General features: G+C 59.0%; 2 protein-coding genes across 2 annotated transcripts; both read right to left on the bottom strand.

Moving 5' to 3' along the window:
* Positions 1 to 788: 788 nt before the first annotated feature.
* SC5D (sterol-C5-desaturase) lies at positions 789 to 4,124 on the bottom strand. Its single transcript, XM_084274845.1, has 5 exons — positions 4,113 to 4,124; positions 3,285 to 3,502; positions 2,744 to 2,876; positions 2,404 to 2,504; positions 789 to 2,119 (listed from the first exon to the last, which is right to left on the bottom strand). Exons 2-5 carry the CDS (start codon positions 3,492 to 3,494, stop codon positions 1,694 to 1,696), a joined length of 870 nt encoding a protein of 289 aa, XP_084130971.1. The 5' UTR covers positions 3,495 to 3,502; positions 4,113 to 4,124; the 3' UTR covers positions 789 to 1,693.
* A 1,966-nt stretch (positions 4,125 to 6,090) lies between these two features.
* Positions 6,091 to 26,235, bottom strand: LOC311200581 (alpha-tectorin-like; the record flags this gene model as incomplete). The annotated part of the gene is made up of 23 exons (XM_084274852.1): positions 6,091 to 6,378; positions 6,616 to 6,732; positions 6,843 to 6,930; positions 7,226 to 7,388; positions 7,631 to 7,879; positions 8,018 to 8,181; positions 8,505 to 8,707; positions 8,970 to 9,080; positions 9,255 to 9,535; positions 9,627 to 9,913; positions 10,520 to 10,903; positions 11,326 to 11,525; positions 12,602 to 13,163; positions 13,487 to 14,097; positions 15,173 to 15,746; positions 16,221 to 16,813; positions 17,328 to 17,898; positions 18,161 to 18,573; positions 20,136 to 20,301; positions 20,586 to 20,723; positions 23,303 to 23,590; positions 24,794 to 24,927; positions 26,172 to 26,235. The coding sequence occupies 23 exons, from the start codon at positions 26,233 to 26,235 to the stop codon at positions 6,278 to 6,280; spliced, it is 6,462 nt and encodes a 2,153-aa protein (XP_084130978.1). The 3' UTR covers positions 6,091 to 6,277.
* Between the last annotated feature and the right edge of the window lie 1,709 nt (positions 26,236 to 27,944).

Genomic DNA, 27,944 nt, shown 5'->3' with positions numbered 1-27,944 from the left:
TGATGTGAACAACACCTCCATCTTGTGGTAAAAACGTCACCGGGGTCCTAAATGTGGAACAGTGTCTGTCTGTTTGCAGCACGGTGCCTTCAGGCTGCAGAGGACGTGTCCCATCCAGCAGCCTTGGCATGAAGCATGTGACCAAGAGGTCCTTGGGCATTGTGGTGCCATAAACCCATCCCTCCGTCCGACGGGGACGTGTGGTGCCCCAGCTGTGATCAAGTAGGAGGAGGATCGTGGGAGGCTGCCACGGGGTCTCCTCACACCAGAGGCATCCGTAGGACATTCCCATCAGGCACTGGCTGCTGAGGGTCACTGCCAAGCACCCCACGGATCACAGGACAGGGTGCCCGCCCCCACTGTCGGTGGGGTGAGGTGCAGGCAGAGCAGAAGCCTGAGCTCACCCGGGCTGGAAGTGCGTAGAGGCTGAAGCACAGCTTGCAATAAAAACAAATAATGGTTTTGTCATGGCTACCCAGAGGCATCGAAGCTGCCTTGCCAGCCATCCCGCCCATGGCATGCGGCCAGTCACCAGGGATTCACCGTGGGCGTTTTTGGGAGGGCCCAGGTGCACGTCATCACCCACTATGGAGAGGCCATGGGGGCCAGCAGCCAGGCATCTTCCCTCTGCCCTTTGCCTTATCGGCACGAGGGGAGGGAGCCACACACATGTTCCCCACCGGAACAGTGTGGGCTAATCCTAGTGCAGGCATCGTCGGGGAGGAATGGGGTGCCCTGGTGGGCTTTGCACCACCTGGGGACTGAGGGTAAAGGGACCAGACAGCAGCCGAGTTGGCAACCGAGATTTATTGAGCGCAGGTCCCCACCGGAGGCGGGCGGACCGGGTTTCAGCAGGCATCACGCTGGACGTTGGGGGAAAGCTGGCCATCAACCCTCGGGCACCTGTCCCCCCTCCTAAACCCCCCATCCCATAAAATCCTTGGGGACCTTGAGGGACCCACAGGGCTCAATGTGCACCTCTGTCCCACAGGCATGCTGCTTACTGGATGTCCCCAAGTGAGACGAAGGAGGAGAGCAGGTTGAGCGCCGAGGAGTCCCACCACGTCTCCAGGCTGAGCCCCGGCTGTGTCGAGGAGCCGTGAGGAGGCCCCACACCATCTCCAAAAGGTAGGTGTTTGCGGCTTTTCCTCGCAAAACACAGCTCGAACCAAAACACGGCACAGCAAGCGCCTCCATCGACCCTTCGCGTCCTGCCAGACCCCGCGACGGCAACGACGAACCGGCAAGGAAGGTGCACAGTGTGGCCAGACCGAGACCCCGCCACGAGCCACGTTATCATCCCAGGATCGCTGCATCTGTGCCACGTTCTCAATGTAGTTCTGCCATGTACTTGTTCCTTTTGTAAGGCAGCAGCAGAGCAGTCCAGAAATGGCTCAGGGACCTTAGTGGAGACGTGGGGGCAGCCGGGAGGGGGAGGGACAGGGGCGAGCGCGGCAGGTCCATAATGCAGAGGCAGGCTGTAAACTCACCAGCCAGGCTGGACACTGCCAGTTTGGGAGTGGGGAGAGAGGGCAGGGGGGCTCACCAAGAATTGCCCTGTGCTGGTGGCGCTCTCGGGGGATAGGGGCTCTTTGTCCGCAGGAAAGTAGTCTGGAGCAGCCAGGGAAGAAGGGAACAAAAGGGGTCTGAGGAAGCTTGTCCTGGACAGGGGTCCGGCCGGGGGGCACGGCCCCTACTCGGTCTTGGTGGCCGGGGAGCCGTTGGGCACCCCTGGGCCTTTTTCTTGGAGCTTGCGCAAGTAGTCGTGGGGACCTTTGCCCTCGAAAGCTGTGGGGCTCTTGTAGGAGCCGCCGATCTTGTCCCAGAGGGTGAAGTACTGCCCGTAGTTGTAGTCAAAGTACAAGTGGTGGTCGGTGTGGTGGGCAGAGCCGTTGATGATGTGCCGCAGGAGGCGGGGGACGCGGTAGTCGCCATCGTGAATGGAGATGGTCCAGACATTGACGAAGATGTAGAGGCCCAAGTAGGTGATCTTGTGCAGGGGAAAGAGGAAGGGGTAGACGTGGTAGGGCAGGCTCTGCATGAAGCCGTCGACGGGGTGGAAAGCGTGGCTGGCGAAGGGTGTCGCGATCTTCCAGAGGTGATGGGGTTTATGGAAGCGCTGTGGGGAGAGGGCACAGTGTCGGTCTGAGGAGCAGGGTGGTGTGGGGTTCACCAGGGCCCGCTCCTTTTACCTTGTGGCTTCCCTGGCTGGGGTGGGACGTGTCACCCTGGAGCCATGGTCGGCCGCAAGGGCCCTCACTTCCCACCACACAATGAGGTGAGGCCAAGCCACCCAGCAGCCCTGGGGCAAGCACTCCCCGGCAGGAAGCCTATGGCCCAGAGCCTGCCATCCCATCCCATCCCATCCCATCCCATCCCATCCCATCCCATCCCATCCCATACCTTATAGAACAGTTTGTGGTGGAGACCACGGTGAATCCAGTAGATGCCCATGTCAGTGAAGAAGAGAAAGGACAGCATGCTCAGGAAGACGCCTGTCCAGCCTGGAGGGTGGGGGAAACAGGGACATTAGGAGAGGCGCCCGGAGACGCTGGGAGCCAGTGAGGATGGGAAGGGGGAGCTGGGGGATCTCAGGACCACGAGCCACGGACAAGACGGGCTCGAGGCAGGATGCGCCTGGCCAGCCTTCACGGGGCTTGTGCAAGGCAGACCATCATTAGGGAAAGTGGGGATGCACCCCCCATCCTGGGGAAGCCCAGGAGGCAGCAGAGGTGCAGCTTACCATACGGGGAGTCCTCGATGTTGTCGTAGAGCTTGCTGTAGCCCCGCACCTCAGCAAAGAACAAGGCGACGGTGGGCACACTGATCCAGGGGAGGGAGCGCAGCGCGTAGGCGATCTCCCGACGCACCTGGTTCTGTGGGTGGGGGGAAGAGCGGGGTCAGGGGGGAGAGGAGGGCTTGCCAGGGGCCGAGTGGAGGCCAGAGAGGCCTGACATCCCATCCTGCACAAGATGGGGAGTGTTGTGCCACCCATCCGGGGACAGCTGTGTCTAGGGGGAGCCCAGCACAGGCACTGGGTCTCATATGGTGCACGAGCAGTGTTTGTTCGAGGTGGGGGACGAGCAAGGCCCCCCACAGGCAGGTCCACAAGGGCAGAGAGCCCCTGTCTGTCATCATGGGTCAGGCTTGAGGATTGCCACGGCTCGGACCGCCGTCAGCCAGGGTTCTCCCTGTGTGAGGGGTGGCTGGGCACAGGCAGACAGCAAGGGGGAGGCCAGCAGCACCGGGCCCAGGTGAGGGGGGGCAGTGTGGGGTGTACCCACCTCTAGGAACTGGGGATGTTTCTTGAGGTTGTGGTCGAAGATGAAGTAGTAGCTGAGGGTGCCAAAGAGCAGGTAGAGGACCAGTGCTCCCAGGTTGGTGATGACGAAGAGGCTGAGGAGCTGGCGGCAGGGCTCGCCTTCGTGCCAGCCGGCGGGGTACACGTAGGGTGTCAGCAGGTGCCGGTCGGCGGCATCCAGCACCAGATCCATGGTGGCTCCTGCGGGAAAGAGACCCGGTCGGTGGGACCGGGTATGGGCCTTCCCCAGCTCCATCCCCCCACTGCTCCATCCCGTCCCGCCTCCCCCAGCTGCTCTGCCCCGGTCCCCAAGACCGTAGCGGCCCATCCCGAGCGGCAGAGTTCAGGCGCTGGCCGGGGACCGACCCGACCGTCCGGGTCCGGGGTCAGCGTGGTGGCCCCGTGGGGCGCACAGCGGCGGGGGAAGGTGGGGGGGGCGGCCCCGTTTCCGTCGCGTCGGGCTGCGGGCGAGGGACCGGGCGGCAGCGGGGGGCCGGGGACCCCGCAGGCAGCCGTCTCGGCAGGCCGGGAGCCGCGGCCCGGGTCTGCCTCCCACGGGGCGATTCGGGGACCGGGCAGGCACGGCGCGGGGTGGGGGGTGCGGCGCGGTCCGGGGTGCAGGCGCGTTTCTCCCACGCAGCCCCGACACGGGGGTGGCGGAAGCCGCGGGAGACGCCGCGGGCTCGGGGCCGCGCAGGGGAGCCGTACCCGCGGGTGGGCGAGCGGGGGCCGCCGGTCAATCCATCCCCACTCCCCCCCAAACCCACACCCCCCCTCCCGCACCCCCTCCCCGCACCCGCGCCCCCCGTACCTGCCAGCGGGTCCCGGCGCGGCGGTGGGCGGGGCGGGGGCGGCGCCGCTCGGTAGCGCCACGCGACGTCACCGCCGGCGCGGCTCTCGCCACCGGGGGCGGGGCTCGGGGACAGCGTCGCGTCCGCGGGGGCAGCGCCCGGGGCCGCGGGGCGGAGCGGGGCCCGCGGGGCGGGGGCCGGAGCGGGGGCGTGGGGCGGTGGCTGAGGGACCCGTCCCCGCCGGCTGCCGGGACGGGCTGCGCCGGCGCCGGGTGTCTTCCCGGGTACCGGCAGCCGCGCAGCCGCTGTCGCTTAAGGGGGCGTGTGCGTGGGAGGGAGGGGGGGGGGGGGCAAACGGGGCGGGGGGGGATGGAGTACGGGAGGGCAGAGGAAACGAATAAACAGACGCTGCGGGTTGCTATAAGGCCGGTTTACTGGGACGGGGGAGGGACAACGGCCACGGGAGCGTACAGCGAAACAGACGGAGCCGGAGATGCTCTGGTCGCACCGAACCGCACAGCTCGGAGCCGTCCCCAAAACCGCGCGTCCCGGAGCCGCCCCTGCCCGCTGTCCCCCATTAGGCTGAGCAGGATGACATTGGCGTGAAAGACCCTCTCTGGCCAGCGTGTCACTGGTCAGGGCTGTGTCCCGTCCCAGTTTAGCAGGCGCCCTCCCACCTTCTCCTTGGACTCTGGCTGTGACAGTGGGTTGTGATAGGTCTGGCCATAAGGGCCCTGCTGGCCCCATAGTCTGTTAGAGCAGGGGTTCAGGATTAGCCCTGTAGGTCCTTGTGGTGGAGGGGGCCAGCTGTGTGTGCCCTAGAGAGCAGCCTGGCAGTCGCAGGTAGCTTGTGTGTGTCGGGAGAGGCCAGGACAGGGTGAAGCTCAACGTGATGCAGGGCTGGAAAGCGCGTGGTCAGGGTATGGAACGAGGACCGGAGGAAGGAAGGGTTACTTAGCGGGGGCCGGCCGTGCCCGGCTCGGCTCCAGCACCTGGACAGCTCCCGCGGGCAGCCAGACCCGGCCCGGGGCCCGCCCCATCCAAAGTCCAGCACGGATAAGAAAGACAAAAGGACGGACAGACACGCTTATATGTGACACCCCCACCCCATCCCGGCACCTGGCAACCCTCGCTCACCACCCCTCCTGAGGAACCCTCTCCCATCCTGGCATCCTCCCGGCCCCTCCTCATCCCCATCCTCAGCACCATGGCACAGGACCACGCTGATACGAAGGATTACAACACTTTTTATTCCCACGCAGCCATTTCACAGAGTACAAACACAAGACAAGACACCAACACGGACAGTGCCCCCCCCCGCACCCACCGGCACCCCAAGGCCGCTCTCGCCTCTCCTGCCGAGCGGCCTGAGGCTGCTGCGCCCCTACAGACCCCCACCCTGCTCTTGCCCTCCAAAAACTTGACCCACTGCACAAACAGGAGATGGAATGCCATCCCTCCTTCCTCTGGCTCTTGCTTCTTCCCCCTGGAAAGCACCTCTTTTCAAACACCGGGACCAGCCTCTCACCGCTGCGGTGCACAGAGGGGCTTCCCAGACCCCCTGGTCGGGAATGAGCCCTGCCCTAGGCTGCATGTCTCCACACCACCTCTGCCACGAAGAGCTGGGGGACTGACGTGCTCCTGAGGCATCACAACATCCCCTGCCGCTGCCACACCGCCCTGGCCCGCCGCACACGCCGTGAGACCTTACCTCTGGCTGAGTCCGTGCGCTCGCAAGATGACGAGGGCGGCTCCCGTGTACCGTGGAGACCCACGGCTGCCTGTGTGAGGGGACGGCCCGTGCTACCAACGGGGGTGCGGGCTGCCTGCGGTGTGTGCTACAAAGAAAAGCCTGGCAAAAGCTGCAAAAAACACCCTTTCAAAATCCCCCTCCAATTCCCACATTGATGCTGGAAACCTGCAAAAAACACCCCCCCCCGTCCCCGAGTCCCACATCGATGGCAGCAAACATGCAGCTCTTCCTTGCTGTCACCAGCCCTGCCACATGCCAGCTTTGTGCCTGGGTCCACATCTGATCTCTCTTTCTCTAGGTTGAGTCCGTCTCTTGTCTCCATGCAGCAGGATGGGTCGGCAGCAGCGTGGCCGCTATGGGGGTGCTGTCTCCTACCCTACAAAGACTCGGGCTGACGTGAGAACAGTACTTGGCTGGCCGGCAGAGCCGTGCCTACGAGGTCAGGTCCCGCGGAGCTGCGCGCAGCCACAGCCACAGCTGGGATGCTGCCAGAAGGGTCGCTTGGGCACGGTGTTCCCCTGAAGAGCTGGAGGCTGCTGGTACAAGAAGATCCAGGTGAGCTGACACCATCCACCAGGCCTCTCAATCCCCTGGGAACAGCATGCGCCCTGCTCCCCACCCTCTGCTTCCCTCCTATCTATCCGTGACATGCTGCACTTTCCGGGCTCGTACCCCACCCCACTTGCTCCTGCAGCCCCTCAGCTCGGGCACCAAAGCCTCCTGCCACACCAGCCTCGGCTGCCAGTCACACCCCCATAGCCGGTACTTGCCCCTGCAGCTCTTGCCGTCCCCTTGCAGTGTCCCCGTCACACAGCTGCACAGGGGCCCGTCCGCCCGGCTCGTGCAGATCTGCTCGCAGCCTCCGTTGTCCTCGCACCAGTCCGATCCTGGGCACAAAGAGCCAAGGAGAACACCCGAGCCATACTCCCTGCCCCCAAGCCCCTGACCCAAGAACCATGCTCCCCTGCTCCTGGTTCTACCAACGGGGCCCACTTACGCTTCCTCCTAATGGGTCCCACCGAGATGATCTGCTCCTTGGCCTCCTCAGCGAAGGCGCTGGCCATCCTTGTGTGCTGAGGGCAGTTCTACATGGAGATAAACACCCCCTCTGTCACTCTCGGCCCTTGCCTGGGCCACTGTCACACCCTGCAGGCCAGCCCGGCTCCTGAAGGGACCCCAGCTTCACCCCTGTGCAACCAGGCTCGGAGAGGTTGGGGCCCGAGGTGACCTGCCTGTGGAGGGGCTCTCCTCCCAATGCCCAGAGGGATGTGCAAGCCCCTGGGGCTGTAGCTCTGCCCACCTCTCTTACACCAGGGCAAGGGGGCTCTGCCGGAGCCCTGCTGAGCAAGCACCCCATCCCTGGGCATGTGCCCCACTTACTATTTTGCACGAGTATTTCTCCGAGTCGCAGAGTGAGACGGCGCAGTGCAGGTGAACTTCATCGTAATCCCCGATGAACTTGAAGACGGTGACGTGGAAGCGGCACGTTAACGACACCCCGTTCTCCTCTATGCCGATGGTGTTGTCCTTCATGTTTTGGCACCTGTGTGAAGCACCCATGCTCACCTTGGCCCTCCCACCATCGAGACCCTCCCTCAAGGAATGCCGCTCGCCCAGGGGTCCTGTGGCAGTGGGCTTCGGCATTCCCCGCCCTTTCCAGACCTCAGTCTACGTCTCTCTGACCAAGAGGTGCCACACTTTGGCCGCCCCCATGGCCCCTCCCAGTGCCCGCCCCAGCAGACACAGTGAACAAGCCAACGGGCCGCCCAGCCTGTGGTCACTCACCCTCCCTCGATGATGAAGTAGCGCAGCTTGTCGTTGCTGTCCCGTGACGGCGTCGCGTAGCACTTGTTCAGCATCAGGATCAAGTGGTTGGAATCAGCCCCAACGACAAAGACGCCCACGTAGAGCACGTCCCGGGTGGTGAGCACGACCTCACCCTGACGGTAGGGGTGCTTGTAGGAGGAGTTCTTGTAAAGGGCCATCTTGGTTGTGAAGCTCCCCTCCTGCGTCGGCACCGTCAGGTTAATCACGCTAACGATGCCGGAAAACAAACCAAGAAAGCTCAGACAGGGGAAAGGCTGGAAGCCCCTGACTTGGAGACTTGCTTTCTGTCTCACCCTCGGCCCACGCTGCAAGCTCAGGGGCCACACAGCTTGCCCCATCTCCTACCTGAGCATCGGCCGCACCACCGAATCCAGGGAGATCTTGATGTCCAGCTCATAGGCACAGGAAAACTCCACGTTGATGGTCCGGTCCCGGGTGATGACGTTGCCCGTGTTGTTTGCGCTCTCGATCCACACTGTGTTTTTGTACACTATGTGTGTGCTGTTCGACTGCCAAAGGAACACATGGGGCTTGAGACCAGCCATCTCAGTTTCCCTACTCCAAATGAATGCCTTGGCCCCCTAAATGAGCTGCTGGACACCGAGGGCCCTGCCTCAGCCTCTCAACTGCTCCTCTGCCTCCTCCTGCATCCTCTGTACCAGGACACAAGGCACCAGGTGGCTTTTGGGTACCTTTCACTCCATCGAGCTGCCTCCCAAAGGTGCGCTCCCCCCTACCCTGGCTCGTCTCCGCCTTGAGTTCATGTGAATGAAAAAGACACTGGAGCCAAATAGCCCAGCCTTCGCTCCTGGCCCTACGTGCCCTGGCATACCTGCACCAAGTTGCCACAGTTGCCCTTGGTGTTGTTGATCTGGAAAGAGATGAAGTCCTCCCCTTCGATGCCGGGGCAGTGGCGGTCGTTGACCCGCACCCCCTCGCGCTCAAAGCCCAGCTGGAACAGCTTGCACTTCGAGATGGACACCTCCATTTGGGCAGCTTTGCAGGTCACCTCTGCGTCGATGATGTCATGGGTAGCTAGAGGAGACAATGAGACAGCCTCAGATTGCCACAAGCGGCATCACGGGCCTGGGCCAGTGACCCACCCAGCCTTTCCCCCTGCCACTGCCAGAAAACAGGCCGGGATCGGCTCCCACGGCATGCCCTGCCCGTCCGACAGAGCGTTCCAGAACCAGAGACACCCACAGCGCATGCTCCAGGAAAACCTCCTCCCCGCTCCCACCCTGAACCATGCATGGTTGCTCAGTGCCGACCTGGCAGCCCAGACCAGGGGACTCACTGTTCCCGTAGGGCGGGGGCTCGATGCAGCCGCACAGCTCCCCACCGTTGTCCAGCTCGCAGGTGCGGTTGGGGCAGTCGGCGCCCACACACGGATCTTCCACCACTCCTGCTAAACAGCACAAGACGGAGCACGAACATGCTCTTTATCCTCAGGCGGCAGTGGAATGGATGCTTCCCACTGCCACCTCCTGCTCCCACCCCACCGGCACCTTTCCCCCCGCCCCAGTTGCGGTCCCAGCGGGACGTGGCTCCCCTCTGCCCAGACAGCCCCTGGCTCTCTTACAGCAATTCTCCTTCTCAATCCACTCAGTGCCCAGGATGCCGAAGGTGCGGCAGGCTTCTCCGTAGGCAGCCAGCGAGCCGCACAGCTGGACCTTCTTGTGGTTGTAGCAGCCATCCAGAAAGCAGGACTCATAAAAGGGCAGGGGGTCCAGCAGGCCGTAGCAGGGCTGGAAGAAGCCTTTCATGTCCGTCAGCTTCAGGCAGTAGCTGTCGCTCTGCAGCTCCTGGATCTGGACGTTGTCGCAGGAGGCGGCGTACTGCGAGTACTGCAGCTCGTTGCAGCTGTGGGCACCGGACACGTCGCGGGGGCTCCTGTCGTGGCAGACCCCGCTCCCGCTCCCGCCCGGCGGGGAAGGGCTGTCTGAGCGCTCACCTCTTCTGCATGCCATTGGTCTTCCAGCTCTGTGCCAGCACCACGCTGCTGACCGCCGGCTTCCCCCGCAGCGTCGCATAGTCGTCCGTCCGGTCGCCGTTGAAGTTGCCGCAGAGGCCGCACACCTTGTTCTGCAGCCGCTCCCCGATGGTGATTTTGATGACGTTGAAGCCGTTGTAGCGGATCTGGATGTCGGGGCTGGAGTCGATGACCAGGAAGCCCTCATGGCTGAAGATCTTAGTGGAAAGCCCGGTGACGAAGGGGATGCTCACGTGGCTGCCATTCACCTGGCATGGGAGAGGACAGAAGGCTGACGTCCCTCCCATCCCCTCTGCCTACAGATATGAGCGCAAGCTGCTCACAAAGCGCTCCACGACCCCCCCTGTCCGATACCCTGCCTTGTCTTCACAGGGCCCAGGATCCTCCTTCTCTTCCCCTCCTGACACATCCCTCTGAGCTGTGTCCCTTGAGTGCCTGTGCGAGGCTGCATCGCAAAGGGCAGCTACTCATGTGCTGAGGCTGTAGCCTGGGACTCATGGTGCACCAGTAAAGGCCACGGCCAACACACTCCAGAGACAGAGTGACAGCACAGCCACAGCCAGCCCTCCGCATCCCTCCATTCGAAAGGAGGGCCTCCCACCCGTACCAGCACCAAGCTGATGGGTACTCGATGGCAAACGCTTGGGCTATGGGTGGCACCTGGCCTCCCACCAGCCCTTTTATCCTAGCTGGTCTCCCTCTGAGACATGATAGCTGCATCCCACATGGTGATAGAGCCCCACCTCAACCAGCATACAAAGCCACCAACAGCTCTGCTTGGGAGCTGGTCCCCTGCCTTGTGGTCTGCAGCACCGCTCTAGATGGGGCGGATGCCTCTGACAACGAGCTGGTACCTTGACTGTGTTCCTGTCACTGATGAGGATCTGCTCCTCGTTGATGTAAAAGTAGACAGGAGAGATGATGGTGAGGTTGGGTGAGGACCACTTGTCAAAGTTGATGATGAGCTGGAAGGAGAAGTCGGGCAGCTTCTGGCAGATGGTAGAGAGGACAAAGGCGCAGTTGGCAGGGAAGCGGAGGAAGGCCCCGTCGAAGGTGCGGAAGACGCCGCCGCCCGCGGCCAGGCAGAAGGAGCTCCGGGTGCTGAAGCAGCCGCGGACGCCGTTGCGCAGGGCGCACTCCTCGTCAGACTTGCAGTGCCGCGGGTCGCACTGGATGAGGTTTCGCCGAAAGCAGCGGCACCGTCGGGTGCAGTCCCCATTCCAGAAGAGCTGCTTGGGCTACAAGAGGGATCTGTCATGGACTGGGAGTGTGGGGGTCCCCCCCCTACCTTCTGCAGAACCTCAGGCCAAGGTTTCTGCCCCTCTGCCGCACAGCAAGCTGGAGCAGACAACGAGGAGGGAGCAAAAGGCACAAAGACCCTGCTTGCAGCTTGCGCCCACCTCGCCACATCTCTGTTACCCATGGGCAGGGGGAAACTGCTCGTTTCACTTGCCCCCACATCCTCCCTCACCTCTCAAGCATGCGCAGAACACACAGCGTGCCAAGTACCACCCCAACCCCTTTCTCACACCCTGCCAGCTGCCAACCTGTCCTCTGAGGCCCCTGCACAACAGCACCATGAGACCCGTGACGAGATGCCACCCGGGAATGTCAGCACGAGAGTGGGAGAAAGGCCAACAGAAAGATGTGACTGGTGTACCTCGTAGTATTTGCCATCAGAATAGCAGCCACAGTTGTGGGGGAGAATGCAGCTCTTGCCATTGAGCACATAGCCGGGGTCGCACTGGCAGCCCTCCACACAGTAGTGGCTGCAGTCACTCTTCAGCCGGATGGCAGCACATCGGGGCTGGCACAGGGACACGCAGCTCTCATAGTGGCTGTTGGGGGGACAGCTGACGGCTACAGTGGAACACAACAGATACAAGTTAGTGCCCTGGACAAAACCAAGTCATCTCTGGCCACACGTAGGGCCATCGTCCCTGCTGCTCGTGTCCCCGGGGAGGGGAAGTCTGCACTGCCCCAGGACCTCCGTATGGGGCCCCTGCCCTCTCTATGTAGGGACACCCTTCAGGGAATGTGGCTTCATTGGTCCACTGGAGCATGAAGTCTGTGAGGGTTGCTGTGCATGCCACCTCTCCCAGCAGCTTGCCAGGAACCGTTTTGGAGCCAGCGCATGGAGAGCCAGCTGGCAGCCTCACCGCCCTCGCCCCATGAGAGCAGCACCTTCTGAGCCATGAGTTTGCTCGTTAGGAGAAGAAATGATGTGAATTTAATTTCCAGTCTTGTTAGAAAAGACAATTACTTGCCATTTGATTTGCCAGATAGATTGTCTGCCAGTGAGGCATGCAGCCCCCATCCTCGGGAGCTGAATCGAGCATCGCATCGTTATCTTATTGACATGAGTGTGAGGCTTCATTAGAGCAAACATGGATTCCTGGCTTGGTGGCTGGCTAACCCCATTCCTCCTTGACAACGGTAGAACATCTGATACCTTCTGACCTCCAGGCTTCCCTCTTTTTATCCTGGCTCCTGCTACACCACATAGCAACTCCGAGAGGCCATGGCACCCCAGACCCAATCCCACCCTGCCCCTGCAGCTGGCAAGGGTGGGAGGGATCAGCTGTGGGGCTGTCAGCCTCCCCAGCATCCCCCCATTCCAAAGACTGGTCGGTCTGTTGCACTCAGAGATGACTCCGTGCACACCTACACCACCCCACTTTAGCTCAGTGCTCCATGTACCACTCCTTATCTGGCAGGGAAGGAGGGGATCCCCAGGGTCACCCCTGGCCACTGGCAGTGTGGACCTGGGATGTGCCAAGGCCAAAGGTGTGCAGATAGTGGGCACCTGCTGGCGTTCAGCCTGGCTCTCTGCTATCTCTTTGTGGTGTGAGCTCAGGCAAGTGCTATGGCTACTTTGGACTGCCCCAGGAAGAGCTGCTGGGGAAGAAGGGGCCCGGAGGCAGGGCAGCACTTACAGCATGAGGTGAAGTTCCTCCAGCCCGTAATGGCAATGCCCTGCGTTTGGCATGTGCTGGCATAATTCTGCAGCCAGCTGCAGGCTGTCTGCATGGCTCCGCCGTCGACGCAGGTGTCAAAGAGGCAGTTCTTGTAGAAGAAACCAGGGCTGATCTTGCTGTGGCACTTGGCAAAGACGCCGCTTTGGCTCGGGATGAGGCTGCAGAGCTGCTGGGGTTTCCAGAAGCCTTCCACCTTCCCGCAGGCGGGGCAGCGGTCGCCACAGCCCACGCGACAGAACGCATCTCGCTTTGCCCAGCTCTGGACAAATTCGCCAACGCTGGCAGCTGGCAGACCACCTGCCACTGCCAGGTCGTCCTCGGGGTTGCCATTGTAGCGGCCGCAGAGACCGTAGGTCAGGTTCTGGAAGCTGCGTGGGACAGTGACAGAGAGGAAGGTCTTCCAGTCGTACACCACCTTCAGCCCAAAGTCAGTCTCGACCACGATGTGAAAGCCAAAGGCAAAGATGTTCACTTTGCCCTGGCCCAGCTTCAGGGGCAGGTAGAGCCGCTCATCGTTGACCTGCGGGGAGGGAAACAAGATGCATTGTGAGTGGTGCTGGGGATCACAGCTGCTGGGGAAAGATGCAAAGAGGGGCATGCTTGGTGCTCCCGGAGAGCGATCCCTGCTGGCCTCGCCTCTGTGGCCAAAACAGGGTAGCCAAAACCAAAGCTCCCCTCTAAACCAGCACCTGGGGATGCCCTAGGGACAAGCCTGGGTGCACACACCTCCCAGCCCCTGGAAAACTTCGCAAGCTGTGAGGCCTCATGTCTAGGGCTACACTCTGCACACAGGGAGCCATGGCAAGGAGAAAGAAAACCCATCCCTTGGGGCCCCTCACTCACCAGCACGGTATATTTGTAGGCACGGTGGATGACGATGTTGTAATTGAAGACCTCCACTTCAACTTGTTTCACCCACAGGGCCAGAGAGGTGTCCCGATCCTCGTTCTTGGCCGTGACAGTGAACGAAGGGAAAGTGTCCGAGCGCTCTGCCCTGGGCCGGGCGATCGTGGTGCACAGGACCAACGCGCAGCTGCTCTGGAAGTCAAAGGAGTAGCCGTCGAAAGTCAGGTAGTGCCCGTAGCCGGAGACGATGCAGGAGGCGTCAGTGCGGACGTGGCAGTAGTAGAGGCCGTTCTCATCCAGGCAGTACTCATCGTCCTTGCAGGAGACATTCTCGCAGTACACGCTGTTGTCAGAGCCGTTGCAGTAGCAGAGGAAGTGGCAGGAGATGTCCATCCAAAAGGTCTGGTTGGTGGCCAGCTGGCGCCCTTCGAAGTTGCAGCCGCACTCGCCGCGGGGAACGCACTGGGTGCCACGGAGGGCGAAGCCCTCGTCACACTGGCAGCCCTCCGAGCACGTGTCTGCGCAGACAGGGCCTGTGGCCAGGGTCTCGCAGGTCTCCACGCAGCTCATGCACTCCTCGAAGTGGCTGTTCTCCGGGCAGGAGAGAGCTGTGGGGATGAAAAAGATGAAGCACGTGAGTGCCTGGCTCCAGTGGAAACACAGCCAAAGGGGAAGCAGTGCCAGCACCCTGCCCATCATCAGCTCATCCCATCCCCTGGGCAACCCCTTCTCTTGGATAGCTCCCTCCTGGCATCACAGCCTGTCCTGCGAGGTGCCAAACGACACCTCCTCCCACCATTTCAGAAGGTAAAAGGCCGGGGCTGCCAGACAGGCACTGCCTTCAAACCCCTGCAGCCATGGTGGGGGCTGCTTCTGCGCCGGGGATTTGTCACCTTAACTTCTGAATTAGGAATGTTTTCCATTCTACAGCACCTTTATAGCCACAGCTAAAACAAGTGTCATTCCAGTTATCCTCTGGTGGTGGCGCACAGCACCGTCAGACACCATCCGCAGCTCCAAGCACTCCTACACCGGATCACAACACTGCTGCCACCTCCTGAAATGCCACCCGGAAGCCACTTCACCGGGAACTCTGTCTCTGCCCACACAAGCACTGCTTTGGAACTACCCTTGGCGTGCGGGCAGCGCTGCATCGCCTTTGGGCTTGGGAGTCGCTGCATTCCTACTGCAATTCCCCTTCCATACGCTATGCAGAGGAGCCCTGCGTTGGAACCGGCTCCCCCTCGCAGCAGAGAAGCTCTCCTGGGAATAGATCTTTGGATGGCAAGGCTGATCTTTGGTCGACCAGCTGGGAAGGGGGTAGGAAAATCATGTCGGTTTACAGGCATTTAGGTGCCTCTCCCCGCCCCTTTTTCTGACTTGGGACACTCAACGCTGCCTGTAACACTGCTGGATCAGGGCATCCCTCCCAAACAGCCCTTCTGCTATTAAGCATCTTCCACCTTGGGCCCAGAGGAGCACCCTGTGGCTAAGGAGTTACCCACCAGACACAAGAGAGGAGGGGAGGGAAAGAGAGCCTGTACTTCTTGGCATCCTGTAGGAAAAGCCACTTTACCTCCACAGACCCACAAGCTTCCAACAAAAAGATTCTGCCCAAGGTCAGTGGGGCCTGAACCCCTTCTCCCCACCTTAAAAGGCACGTAAAAGCTTTGGTGGACTCACGACAAAAGCCATGGCTCCTCCACTGGCCAACATCCACCTCGGCGTTTTTACAGGCGCTGGCGTAGCGCGCCACCGAGTCACACAGCTCCGAACGGTTGCCCCCGCTCTGGCACAGGCGGAAGAGGCACGTCCTGTAGTAGGCTGAGACGTTGACCACGCTGTGGCACTCCAAGAAGGAGCTGTTGGTGGGGTCATTGATGATGCCGCAGTTGGAGCGGCTCCTGTAGGACTTGAGCAGCTCCGAGTCGTTGTGGCAAGCCTTGAGGAGGTCCCCGCACTCCCCGTTGCAGATCTCATCAAACGTGGTCCAGCTCTCCAGGAAGAGCTCCAGGTTGTCCGTGCACTTGCCTTTGGGCAAGCAGAACTCATCGCTGGCGTTGCCGTTGAAGAAGCCGCACAGGCCCCCGGTGCAGTTGAAGTAGACAGTGGAGAGGCGGATCTCCAGGAGGCCTGAGTCGTAGTAGCTGATGGCCAGGAGCCCCTCTGACTCCATCACGGTCCTGTTGTCGTTGCGGTAAATCTCCAGGCGGCCAGAAGGGTGGAAATAGGGCAGCTCCACGTCATAACCGTTCACCTACAAGTTACAGGCAGATCAGGACACGTCAAGGAGGGTGATGTGACTTCATGTGGTCATTTCCCATCTGCCAGCCCACCCCCCACGCCAGGTACACTAAACTCTTCCTGACCTGGACCCACCCTCCAAGGCCTGGTGCCTCCTTCAAGTGGTTTCCTTGTATTTTTGCCCTGCAAAGCATGCCTCTCCAGAGGAAAAACTGGTTGCAGGAGACAACCTCCATGTTGGGAGGTCTCCAGAGCCGACTCAGCAAGCAAATGGGAGCAACAGTGCTGTAACCACAACTTTGTGGGTAGCTAACGGGCCTCTGCACAGTGATGGCCCACACAGGCTTCCTTCAAGTGCCTCAACTCAAGGAGTTGGTCCAGGGTGGGAGCCCCACCAGTCCTTCTCTGAAGGGACATTGGATACTGTGTGAGCTGTCACCACCTGTCCCGGCCCTGGGGTGGACTACCATCATGGCGGCACCTTTACCTTGATCTCTGACAAGCTGGTGCCTCCGATCTTCACCTCTTGGCCAACAGCCTGGATCCGCACAACACGCGGCCCGTTGGGAGCAGCTCCGGGCTTCTTCTGGCTGATGTCCACCTCAATGAAGTCTGGTCTCTCTGGGCAGGTTTTGAGCAGGGTGTAGGAGTGCTCCAGCGGATAGGGGAAGGCGACACCATCAAACGTCTGCAGCACCTGGTTCTGCCCCACCAAACACAGACTCTCCCTCTTGGGGTAGCAGCCCCGGTAGCCGTTCTCAATGGCGCAGACCTCTCCTTCGGGACAGGTGGTGTTAAAGCACTTGGCCTCCCCACCATCCTCGCACTGGCACTCCACTGTGCAGTCTGCTGCAGCCCAGAAAGACTCCCCGATGGCGTAGTACCGGCCGCCCACATCGCAGCCGCACTTCTGGACGGGGACGCAGCGGTCCGTGCTGAGGACGTAGCCCTCGTCGCACTCGCAGCCCTCGACACACGGGGACTCGCAGGCCAGCGGGGCCGTGAGATCCGAGCACGTGGCGGGGCAGCTGCTGGCACACACTGAGTAGTGGCTGAACTCTGGGCAATGCACGGCCATCGCTGTGGGTGTGGAGGGGAGACAAACAACAGGGAACCATGTTACTGCTCTGTTCGGGGCTGGTTCCCTCTTTCCCAATACCCACAGCAGACACAACGCAGGGTGACCCTGCCTGATGGTAGAATTGCTCCCCCCCCCCCAATTCCTTTCCCCAGCCGTTCCTCTCATGCAAGTGATATCACATGGAACCGCTCACAGCTATTTAATGCCACAAGCAAAGAGGGCAGCCTGAGAAGTGTGCTGCCAGCTGGTCTCCATTCCAGTCCAGCTTCTCTCTCTCATCACTACTGCCTGCAGAGCATCCGCCCTTTTGCTCATGCTGCCCTTTTGCTGGCACGAGAGCCTGATGCGGTGGAGAGGAGGAACCAACCGGCTCTCACCCAACTCCCTCTGCCTCGCATGACTCCCTCCCCCAGGTTTCTTCCCCATCACCTGCCAGGCACAGGAGCAGACCCCTGAACACGTTCCCCACCTCCCAAGGGGAAAGGGCCTGTCCAGATCCCGCAAAAAACTTACCACATCCCGTCTGGCTGCGCCACTCTCCCACCGAGATGCCCAGGGCCTGGCACACGGCGGCGTACGCCTGGATGGCTTGGCACAGGCCCGTGCCGTTATCCCGCGCGCTGCAGAGATCGTAGACGCAGCTGTGGACGAAGGCGGTGGGGTCCACCACGGCCCCGCACTCCCACAGCGGCCCGCCCGTTTTGTTGATGAAGCCGCAGTATTCGGAGGTGAAGTAGAGCGACTCGGTGGCGGCGTCGCAGAAGGTGCAGTTGTCCAGGCAGCCGTGTGAGCATTTCCGCTCGGGGTGCGGCACTCGCCAGCTCTCGCCCAGGTCCGGCACGGACGAGGCCAACCTCCCGTCGGAGCGGAGGGTATCGTCCTCGGGGTCTTTATTGTAATTCCCACACAGACCACACGTGGCGTTGATGTACGTGCCTGGAACGGAGACGGAGGCGTAGTGTTGTCCGTCGTAGGTCACTAGCAGGCCAAAGTCGGTCTCCAGGGCTGTGGACAAGCCGCTTTGGTAGACTTTTATGGCACCCAGTTCCAGGGAGACAGGTAGCGACACCACCAAGTCATCCACCTGCAGGAACGACACCAGACATCTGAGCTGGCATGCAAAACAGCGGAGCTCACATACCAGGACACAGACAGGAGCTGTACAGCCCTGTTACAGAGTTCCCGGGTTAGGCATGTGTGAGGAAGGACAGCATTTGCCACCACGCCCCTTGTGACACACAGGTCTCTGACACATCATCCCATGCTACCAGGGCTGCTGTTGTGGGCTTGCTGCCACCCTGGAGGCGCTGACCCAACAAGTTCTCCCCTTCCAGGGGTGCTCTTACCTTTGCTTTCCCAAAGCTCCCCTTGGGGAGGACGATCTTGTGCGAGTAGACCTCTACAAAAATATCCCTCAGCCAGGAGACGGAGGAGCCGCCTCGGTTCTCGTTCTTGGCCTCCACGTTGAAGTAGGGCAGCTGGGAGCCTGGCCAGCACTGCCTGGCGAGGAGGTAGGCGCAGGAACCCTGGAAGTGAAAGAGGAAGCCGTCGAAGGTGTGGTAATGTGGATCTCCGAACACCACGCAGGTGCTGCTCTCCACTGGCACGCACTGGAAGAACTTGGTCTTCAGCTCGCACGCTTCAAAGGGCCCACAAGCCATCTCCTGGCAGAAGATCTCATTGTTGAAGTCCAGGCAGCGGCACTTGGTGCTGCAGTTGGCGTTATCCCAGAAGATCTCCCCCTGACGGAGGAACTGCCCTAGAAAGAGAGAAAGGGAAAAAAAACCACGCTACATCACCTCTCTAAAGGGAGGAGCATGCCCTAACCGCAGCACATCTGTCCTTGGAGGAGGTCTGCCAGCCCTGTGATTGAGACCACCACCGAAGTAGCCTGCTACTGGTTCCACCCTCAGCCTGCTTTGCTATCATGGGACATGAGAGCCACACATGCCTCAGTCTCAAAGGGAAAGTCATTTGGTGAAACTTGTGCCTTTTGGAGGCCGTTTCTAGTGCTGTCACCGTGCTTGTGCCATCCTTCAGCTTCCTCGCCGTCTCCAGAATTCCTCAGCTGACAGACCTTGGCCAGGCAACGAGCAACTGGCATCCACGGCCCAGAGGCAGATCGCTACCACCCAGAAAGCGCTCGTGGCACTTCTGAAACCAAAGAGCTGCCGACAAGCAGCTTCCACCCCGTACACCAGCGACGACGGGAACCGACGAGCGACGGCACAGGAATAGACCGCGAAGCCTCGTTACACGGTGGTGCTGCCAGGGGAGGCAGGTTTGTCTGGCGAGAGACGTGAGAGGCAGAGCGAAGACGAGAGAACCAGGGCGGCGAATACCCGTGAGAGTTTCCCTCTCCTCCATATGGCCACATTTCACACTTCCCATGTGCGTGGCTTCCGCCGTGCGCGCTGCCTGAATTTACCTCTCCTAAACTTTTTGTTCTCTTCCCTGCCTCCTACCAAAAAAAGGCTGTTTTCCACTTACAACCACCGTCTTAGCAAGAGCTGCTTGCAAGGGCTCCTGTGCCAACAGCCTTGGTGTGGGGGATGCAGGTAAAGGAACATACAGTGTGACTCCCTCGCCTCCGACACCTCGTGCCACATCTCCTCTCGTGGAGGATGGCTGGGTGTCCGCTGGGAAAGGCAACTCCAGCAGTGGGATCTACCTGTGCCACCCTCATCACCTGCAAAGCCCAGACTGGGTTGCAGCCCCTTGGCAAAGTCCAGCCTTTCTTCATCCAGTCGGCAGCTGGATGTGATTGGAGCGGTTGAGCCCAAAATGGTTGGGGTTGGAAGCCTGGGGGGACTCACAGCCCTTCTCTGGTACAGTCCTAAACTAGGACCTAAAGGTGCCACCTGCATCAGAACCACAGCATCTCCAGTGTCCATCGGGAAGTGACAATTCCCTTGTGCTAGAAAGGCTCCTGGAGCACAGCAGGTGCCCCCAACAGTTCTGTTTATCAAACAGCAATGCAAGGGTCCCTGCACTGTCTGCACACATTTATTAACCCTACGCTGTCGGTGATGCAGAGGCAGCCACTGCGGGGTGCAGGGACGTTCCATTTGTCCTGCCTGCCAAACCTGCTGAGCCTCCTGCAGAAAGGAGGGAAATGGGGCCACTTCATCAGCTTTTCTACTCTGGGGGCAATGGGAAATCACCATCCCCAGGTCTTTCATGCTGCCACTATGAGAGCCTCACAGAAAGGAATTATGGCTCGGTGGCATTCCATTCCTGCAAAGCAGTTAAGCTCCACCTTCCCCAGACTCCAGGCTGCACCCCAAAGCTTGGAAGAAAGCTACACCCCCTCCTCCTTACCTCTCAGGCTGCAGCCATTGGCTGGATCTATTTCCCTGCCGTCTATTTTGAAAGCCCAGCGCCCAGGGATGTTCACGTTGGTTGTTTCTTCGATATTGACAATATCTGGGGTTCTAGACCCCGGGAGGCTAAAGAAGTTGGTGATGTTTCCACCATTGAAGCCAGCCTGAAACAGAGAGAGTGTGACTTTCAGCACAGGTCTTTGGTACGGGACAGCAATGCTGTGGTTCTGCCCCTGTGATAACTCCTGAACATGGGTTCTTTACTTTGGAAGAGCCTGTCCAGGGATTCCTGTTTTCAGATGGTTTCGATGCGAGTGAAAAGCACAGTGGGTGCTACAGGCAGTATGGGGGTGTATTTACATAGATATATGTCTGTGTATGTTGGGAAAGTGACCAGTGGCCATCTGAGAGCTCACCAGAGCCAGGGGTACAGGAACAAGAGCCTCACCTGGGCCATCACCCCGCCGAGACCGGTGAGGGGGTCCCCTCCGCTGGCTGTGCCAGTGGTCCAGCTGATTTCGTGGTAGTTAAATATGGCAAAAGATGACACTCCATCTGTGATCAGGACGGCTTGGAAAGTGTTCACCTGTTGGAAACCATGAGCACATTCACAAGGTGAGACTGCTTTGCCTGCCCTTCTGCCTCCTTCGTTTCGGGGCTGGGCAAGATGCAGAAGCCTCGCAGTGAAGAGCAGCAGGAGCCCAAGGAGACCCGAAACACAGCACATGACTCCACCAGCATCATCCCCACCTGGGAGGATGAGATCGTCTCCGATGGAGCTCAGTGCCAATAGATGGCAGCATGGAAAAAGGCACCGGCAGCAGTCTGGTTGTTCGGACCTGTTATCTGCCATTACCCTACCTTAGCTTTACTCCTCCCCACGTTATCTCACCCGCTTCCCTTCTACATTCCTACCCTACAGTTACCATCAGAGGTGGATCACAGCCAAGTCACCCACATACATTATGCACTTTGGCTACATCTACCATGCCCTGTCTTCCTCTTGCTTGTAGTGATTTGGCATTTCCAGCCCCAAACCCCAGACATGTTCACTGCCAGCCCCTCCAGAGAAGGTCGTGCTCTGCCAGCCGGTGAGGGTGGCCTAGCCCTGAGCAATTTGCTTTCACAGTCATGCAGGAAGCTCTCAAAGGGCCTCTCCCCTTGAGACATCCCCTCTAGCTGCACAGATCCAGCAGCTGGGGTCACCACTGGAACTAACAATCACCTCTCTCAGCTTTCTACATTTTCCCATCCTTCCAATATGTCCCTGCCTGTCTAGACCACTCTGCACCCTGTGCCAGGGCCTCCCCCCATCCCTGGGAAGGATTTCATCCTAATATCTCATCTAAATCTCCCTTCACCTGAAGGTCATTCCCCCTGCCCATGTATCCCATCCCTCTCCAGCTTTCCTGGAGAGGTGCTCCAGCCTTATCATCTTTGTGACCTCCTCTAGACTCACTCCAGGAGCCCCATGTCCTTCTTTGGAAGGTGAAGCAGCCTGTACAAGCTGTCAGGGAAAGCAGGGGATGCGGGCAGAGCTGCCTCATGGCAGCTACCAGTGGCACAGCTCCCCCTGGGGCAAGCAAGGGAGCAAGCTAAGGGGCAGCCACTATTCCCACTCACATGTCCTTTCCTTAGGATTCTGCCTCCTGAACCTGGTTTCCTCTTCATCACCTCAGCACGTTTGCTCCCCTTTGCCTTTCCCAAGGACTGTGAGATCAGACAGCTCAAACACGTAAAGGCAGCATCGCTTCGACAGCGTGACAACGGCTCTTCGAGGGAGTGACAGAGCCCTTGGAGGGTGGCAGCAGCTGCCCCACTATCAGGATGTTCCAGACACCTGGTGCTCCTGGTTAGGAGCATTCACAGGAACGACAACCATTTCCCTGTGTGGTGCTGGGGACCAAACACACACCGAGCATCCCAGTCACCTAACAAGGCTCTCAGAAACCGACCCTCTTTGCTCCAGCACCACTGAGACACAGTCACTGCGGTGTCCCCGAGGCCACATCCACCAAATTGTTTTCTGCAGCTTTTCTGCATTGCGATGAGTCTCCTGCTTAGGTTGCAGCGCGGGGTTCCACGTGCCAAGCCAGCGCGCTGGCCGCTACTGAACGGGGAGGCTGCTCTACAGCACAATAAATTGTGTTGTGGTGCAAATGTAATTCTCCAGGCAATACATGAATCTCTATATTGCTTGCTGTCTGCAAATATATATATATAAAAATATCTATGTATTTTTTTTTCTGCAAGCGCTGCCAGGACTGGCAAAAATTATGCATCACATCTCCAGCCTCTCTAACAAATGGGAAAAGAGCTGAAGTGTTTATCAGAGAGAACTCCTCAAGACAGAGGAAGCCAGCTTTTGGCACTCCCAATGCATGGGTGACTCCTAAGCATCCCTCTCCCCAGACCAGGGATACCTTGCGTGCTATCTCAAGGTTCTGCCCAGGCCCTGCCAGCACCACACCAGCAGCCCAGCACACACCTCCCAAGGCCAGCTGCGGTCGCAGCTCATGGATCGACCAGATATTTAAAAGCTGTTCATGCCCCAAAAAAGCATCACATCAGCAGCCCATCCTCTGGGATTCCCTGCCATGAACACACGAGCAGTAACAGAGCTATGACAGCCAAGTCACTAGTGAGATGCTGATCAGTCCAGCTCCGGTTCCCCACACAGATAGGGCACATACACACTTGTTCTCTGCTCCATCCCTGGGCACCACTCAGCAGGGAGCAGCATCAGGAGGCCAAGCAAATGCACCCCAGCACCGTGCACCCACAGAGGCTGCTTTCTGTACTGGTATGGATGCTACTGGTGCAGCCTGGCCCCATTATGGCCATCATGTGCCTGCAAAGCGAATCACTCGTTATAGACTGACAGCGAGCGGGAGCCTTGAGCAGTTTATAGCGTGGCAGAGTTCAGTGCCTTGTTCAGGCACGCTGGGAGCAGGGTGCGAGGCTCACACAGGCTCTTGCAGGGGAGGGCAAAAGGAGCGTGGTGCTCCTCTGTCCAAAAGGGGACTGAGGAGGGAGAGCACAAAGTGATGCACCCCATTTTAGGCACCTATATATATATATATATACACACACACACACACACATACAGACACACATTCAGCCATCAAACGGCACCCACTGAGACGCAGAGCTGATTCCTCTTACCGGAGTTGTGCTGCTGCCTCCATAGAACGTGACCTCCTCCCAGGTGACGATGAAGATCCAGACGGCAGAGAAAGAGGCCATGTCCTTGAAGTGCTTGCGGATGTCTTTGGAGGCTCTCCTCAGCAGCTTGGGGTCCGTGCTCTCCCTGTAGTAGATTTCCCCCCGGATGCCGTTGTGGACATCTGCCCAGAAGGGCGCGAGGAAGGCTCGCCCGTCTGTCAGGGGAAAGGCTTCTGGTGTGAACTGGCTGACGAGCGCGTTGAAGGAAATCACGCCGTTGTTGTTGACCTGCACAGAGAGACCCGTTCTCATGCCAGCAAGCAGAAAAGCTGCTGGGTTCTTAGAAAACGTGGGGGTGAGTGCTGCTGGCTGAAGGTGGCTGGGAAGAGTGACAGTCCGCAAGACAGCCTGGCCATCCGGGCAGAGGTGGAACTTCACCCTCTTGCTGGTGGCCAAAGGTAGAGGGCAGGCAGCCCTGGGCAGGACAAATCCCTGAAAAGTCCACAAAATGGGTCTCTTTGGGCCAAGGCAGGAGAGGCACCTGTCGTGGGGGGCACCCAGCTCAGCCAGACCCTGCACTGCGGCCCCGGCTTTGCCCAGCCCATGGGGAGCAGCTCTGTGCCATGACACAGGGGGGCTGCATAGTACAGGGGGCCTCGGGCAAAAGAGCTAAAGTATCGGGCCCGTTGCCTTCAGCTTTGTCATCAGCGACAGGTCCTGGGGCTGCCCAAGAACAGCATGACAGGGTGTCACAGGCTGCCTGCCCGGAATCTGCCGAAGATGCTCCCCAAACCAACAGCTGTTTTGCAAAGTGTGGAAAACGAGCGTCCCCGCTGCCTCGGGTGCTGAGCAATCCCTGCTTCTCTTCCAAACCCACAGGGCCGGCAGGTTCATATCCTGCCTTGGACTGGGTGAACCCACAGAGACCCTGCTTACCATAAAAGATGGAGGTGCTTGGGATCTGCAGAGTCCCACTAGCTTAGGTCCCTGCCTAAGGTGCTGTTTGGGTGGGTATGCTGGGCTAAACTCTCCCAGCCCAGCCCAGAGGAGCCGAGGTCCACCAGGCTTTTGCTGTGCTGTCCCATGAGAGCAGCAGCCCCTGTCCTTGTCTCCAGCACATATGTGCGGGTCCAAACCATTGTCCTTTCCCAGCAGCCCCCTTCCCCACCACCCTGTGGGTCTCTGCATGATCTCGTTTCTTGTCATGTAACAGGAATAATGTTCCTTGTGTCAAGGCCTGAGCTTTGCTCTACCGTTTAATCACCTACAAAGAAAATTTATGGCCTTTTATATTCCTTCCCCCTGCACATTAGCCCATTAAATATACCTTTGACTTTCTTAATCATAAAACCTATCAGTTCATGAAATCTAAGAACTTGTCAGGTAGATGCTAATAAATCTTCCCATTCCCTCTGACAGGGAGAGCATGTTTAAAATGCAGCTGCTAACAGCAAGGAGGGGAATAAAGGGACCATCTGCTCCTCCACTCACATAAACGCTTCTGTACGGGACTCCGAAGAAGATGAACGGGACAGAGATCCTGATCTCAGGAGAGCTTCCATCATCAACTTTGGGTGTTTTGGTGTCATTCTGCCAGAACGGATACAGAGTCGCCATGGCCTGAGCTGGAAGGAGGAGAAGAGAGTTGTTACAGCAGCATCAGGCTTGGTCCTGGCTTTGGAAAGGCCATGGCAGGGCCCCCAGGGTGGCCTGTGCCGAAACGTCTGAGTCCTGCGAAGAGGGACAGGGATGCCGTGTCCTCACAGACTCCTCTGGTGCAGACGTGCTGGGGATGGCGAAGGATTGCTGGCCACCAGCCTGCAGCTAAGCCGTGCAGGGCTCCGGGGCAGGGGTGCAACGCCACGCTGCACACTCGAGGCAGCACACCAACAGCCACCAGCCAGACCAGCACTTGGCCACAAGACCATATTCTGCATCGCTGCCGCTGAAGAACAGCACTGAAACGCGGCAGCTGAGGGTTTTCTCAGGCCAGAGCTGGGGTGCCAGGGCTCTGGAACTGGCTCTCGGATGGGGTCGTCGGGGAGAGCATCATTCAAGGTTATTTAAGGTAACAGAGTGACCACAAGATGTGCACACAGCTCGGAGCTGCCCATTTGTACCTTTCCCATGACTGTGATCAAGTCCTAACATAACTGTCTAGGCTTCACATCATGACAAGGACACCAGCTCCGTCCCCCGGCTCCAGGAGGGGCAGGACTTGCTGGTTTATAGGCGAGAGGCTCAGGTGCCCGGGGACCAAAGCGCACTGAGACCAACCCCAGAGACACAGTGGCAGCAGTGGCCACCCTCCCGGGCACCGGGGCCAGACCCTCGCCCGCTCCTGGTGATGGGTTGTGGCCCGAGGCGTCACAACTGCTCCAACATTTCCTAGCAAAATTAGGTTTCCTGCCAAAGGCACTGCCAGTGAGCATAGTTGCCTCTCTTAAAATTATTGCTGAAGACGTTTTTGACATGTCTGAATACAAGCCTGCTGCTTTCTACCAGACTAAAATCCTTTCTCCATCAGTTTGAGTCACAAGCAGGCACTTCTGGCCCGAAGGCACATGTCCTTTCCCGTTCCAGCCCATGCCAGATCTCTTCTGTCATCCCACTCCCTGTCTCTTGGAGTTAGCTACTGAGGGATGTAGCTAAATGGGGATTTTTCTGGGTTCTCCTCCCCTTCCTCCCCTCTCTGATATGGAAACACTAAGTAAGTTCACCGTGGATCCTGCCCTTGCCCCAGCCAAAGGGCTGGGTGCATTTTCCAAGCTCTCCATAATTCTGGGGTCTCTGGGCACAGTGCAGCGGCCGCTTTACCAGCACAACCGATGGGCATCGGCCTCCCAACACCTGAGTGGGACACACTCACCTCGCTGCCACGCCGTTATTGCCAGAAGGGCCACCCAGGTCCCCAGAAACGATTGCTTGTTCATCCTACAGGAAGGAAAGAACTCCAGACATGCATCACATCGGTAGGAAATCGCACCCTCGCTCAAACCCCGGGTGATGCCGAGCGCCGTCGCTTCCCAGATTCGCCCGACTGCTGCTGACACACAGTTGTTTTGGAGCTGAAGTTCCCTCACTAGCCAGGGGGACCTGAAATGTGTTATGTGGTGAGACAAGACTTGCCCGGTGTTAACAGCACATCACCCCACAGGCATGGCCGATGTCAGCCTGTAACCGCACTGAAGGGCTGCTGGTAACATCACGCAGCACATGGAGGGTGTAAGTAGCCCCGGCTCTCCGTGGGACATCCATCCTTCTGCTGGGTCAGGTGCAGTTCCTCCCTGATCTGCCCAGGCAGATTCCCTGCCTGACTTCAAGGGCAATGGCTTCACACCGCTCCGAAGGCGAGAGCCGACGCAGAGGTGCGGCACTAAGGAGCTCCAGGCACCACTTCAACTACTCCTTTGCACTGGCTGCTAACACAGCAACTGCTTTCTGCTGCTGATTGAGCATGGAAGCAGCATCGGCATTTACAAGGCCAGGCAGGTCCTTGCTGCACAGGGATCAATGGCAGGAAACAGGGCGGATACGGGGCTGGGAAAATGAAAGCAAATTCCTCTACCAGCTTTAATTCCAACTCCTCCCGTGCCTAATGCAATTTGCTACTCATTATTAATCCAATAGAAAATATTGCTAAAACACCTGCTTTGATTTCTTTGCCTGTCCCTTCTGCTCGTTACACACGGGCACGCTCCCCGAGAGCACCCAGAGAGCAGCCTGTGCTCCCGGAGTGTGTGCACCCACGGGGAAAGTACATGGTCAGCTTCAGGCACAGACTGTATGTGCTACCTACAGCCTTGGTTTCAACACCAGCTTGTCTACCTTCTCTGCTTTATACATCCCGCACACTTCAGACCACTCCCCAAACTCAGCATCTCTCTGTGCTCTCCCTATAGATCTGTTCCTCCGACGTACAGGGACCAGCACACCTGACTCCTTGTAAATACACCCTCAGACACCCGTAACGCACCCAGCGTGGGGAACCCACCATCGTCTGCCTGTCCCACATCCCTCCCGCTTGACTCCTGTTACCAGGAGCTTGGAAAGTGCCAAATATGATGGAAGGGAAGCGGCTCCCCGCTCCGCAGCGTGCCGCTGGCATCGACGCCAGCCACAGCCAGCTTCCAGCTACTGCGTTCTGCACTAAGAGCAATTCCTTCCACCAAGGAAAAGTTCTACCACATTCCCAACCTTGGGAAGGGGAAAGGGGGATGACAGAGTTTTATGTAGACAATAACTCTAAGTCACTGCGGGTTCATTTGCAGAGACCAGACAGGTGATAACTGGGGGGGGACTCAGGCAGTCCAAGAAGGAGAGCGGGACCAGCACCACTCAAGGAACACGACAGACAATAAGGAATACATCACTTATCACATCCAACATTACTAATTTTTAGGTATTGGGGGAAAAAAAAAAAATTACCAACCTGATTTGTAGACCAGAGGAGCAATCGGGTCTGAAACTTTAGACCAAGCGTGGTAGAGCAGGGAGAAATCCTATGTCAATGGAGAATGCATCCCGGTCCTCCGTTGCCAACTATTGCCGATGACTGAAGCGATGCTGCAGTCCCCTCGCTCTCGCAATTGAAAAGCCTGATTCCTTCAATGCTGTTCCAGGGCTGGAGGAGTGTTGAGTT

Source organism: Gallinula chloropus (genome assembly GCF_964237585.1).
Source record: "Gallinula chloropus genome assembly, chromosome: 24".
Lineage (NCBI taxonomy): Eukaryota > Metazoa > Chordata > Aves > Gruiformes > Rallidae > Gallinula > Gallinula chloropus.
The sequence above is the reverse complement of the archived record's forward strand: the minus strand, read 5'-3'. Positions and strand labels throughout refer to the sequence as shown.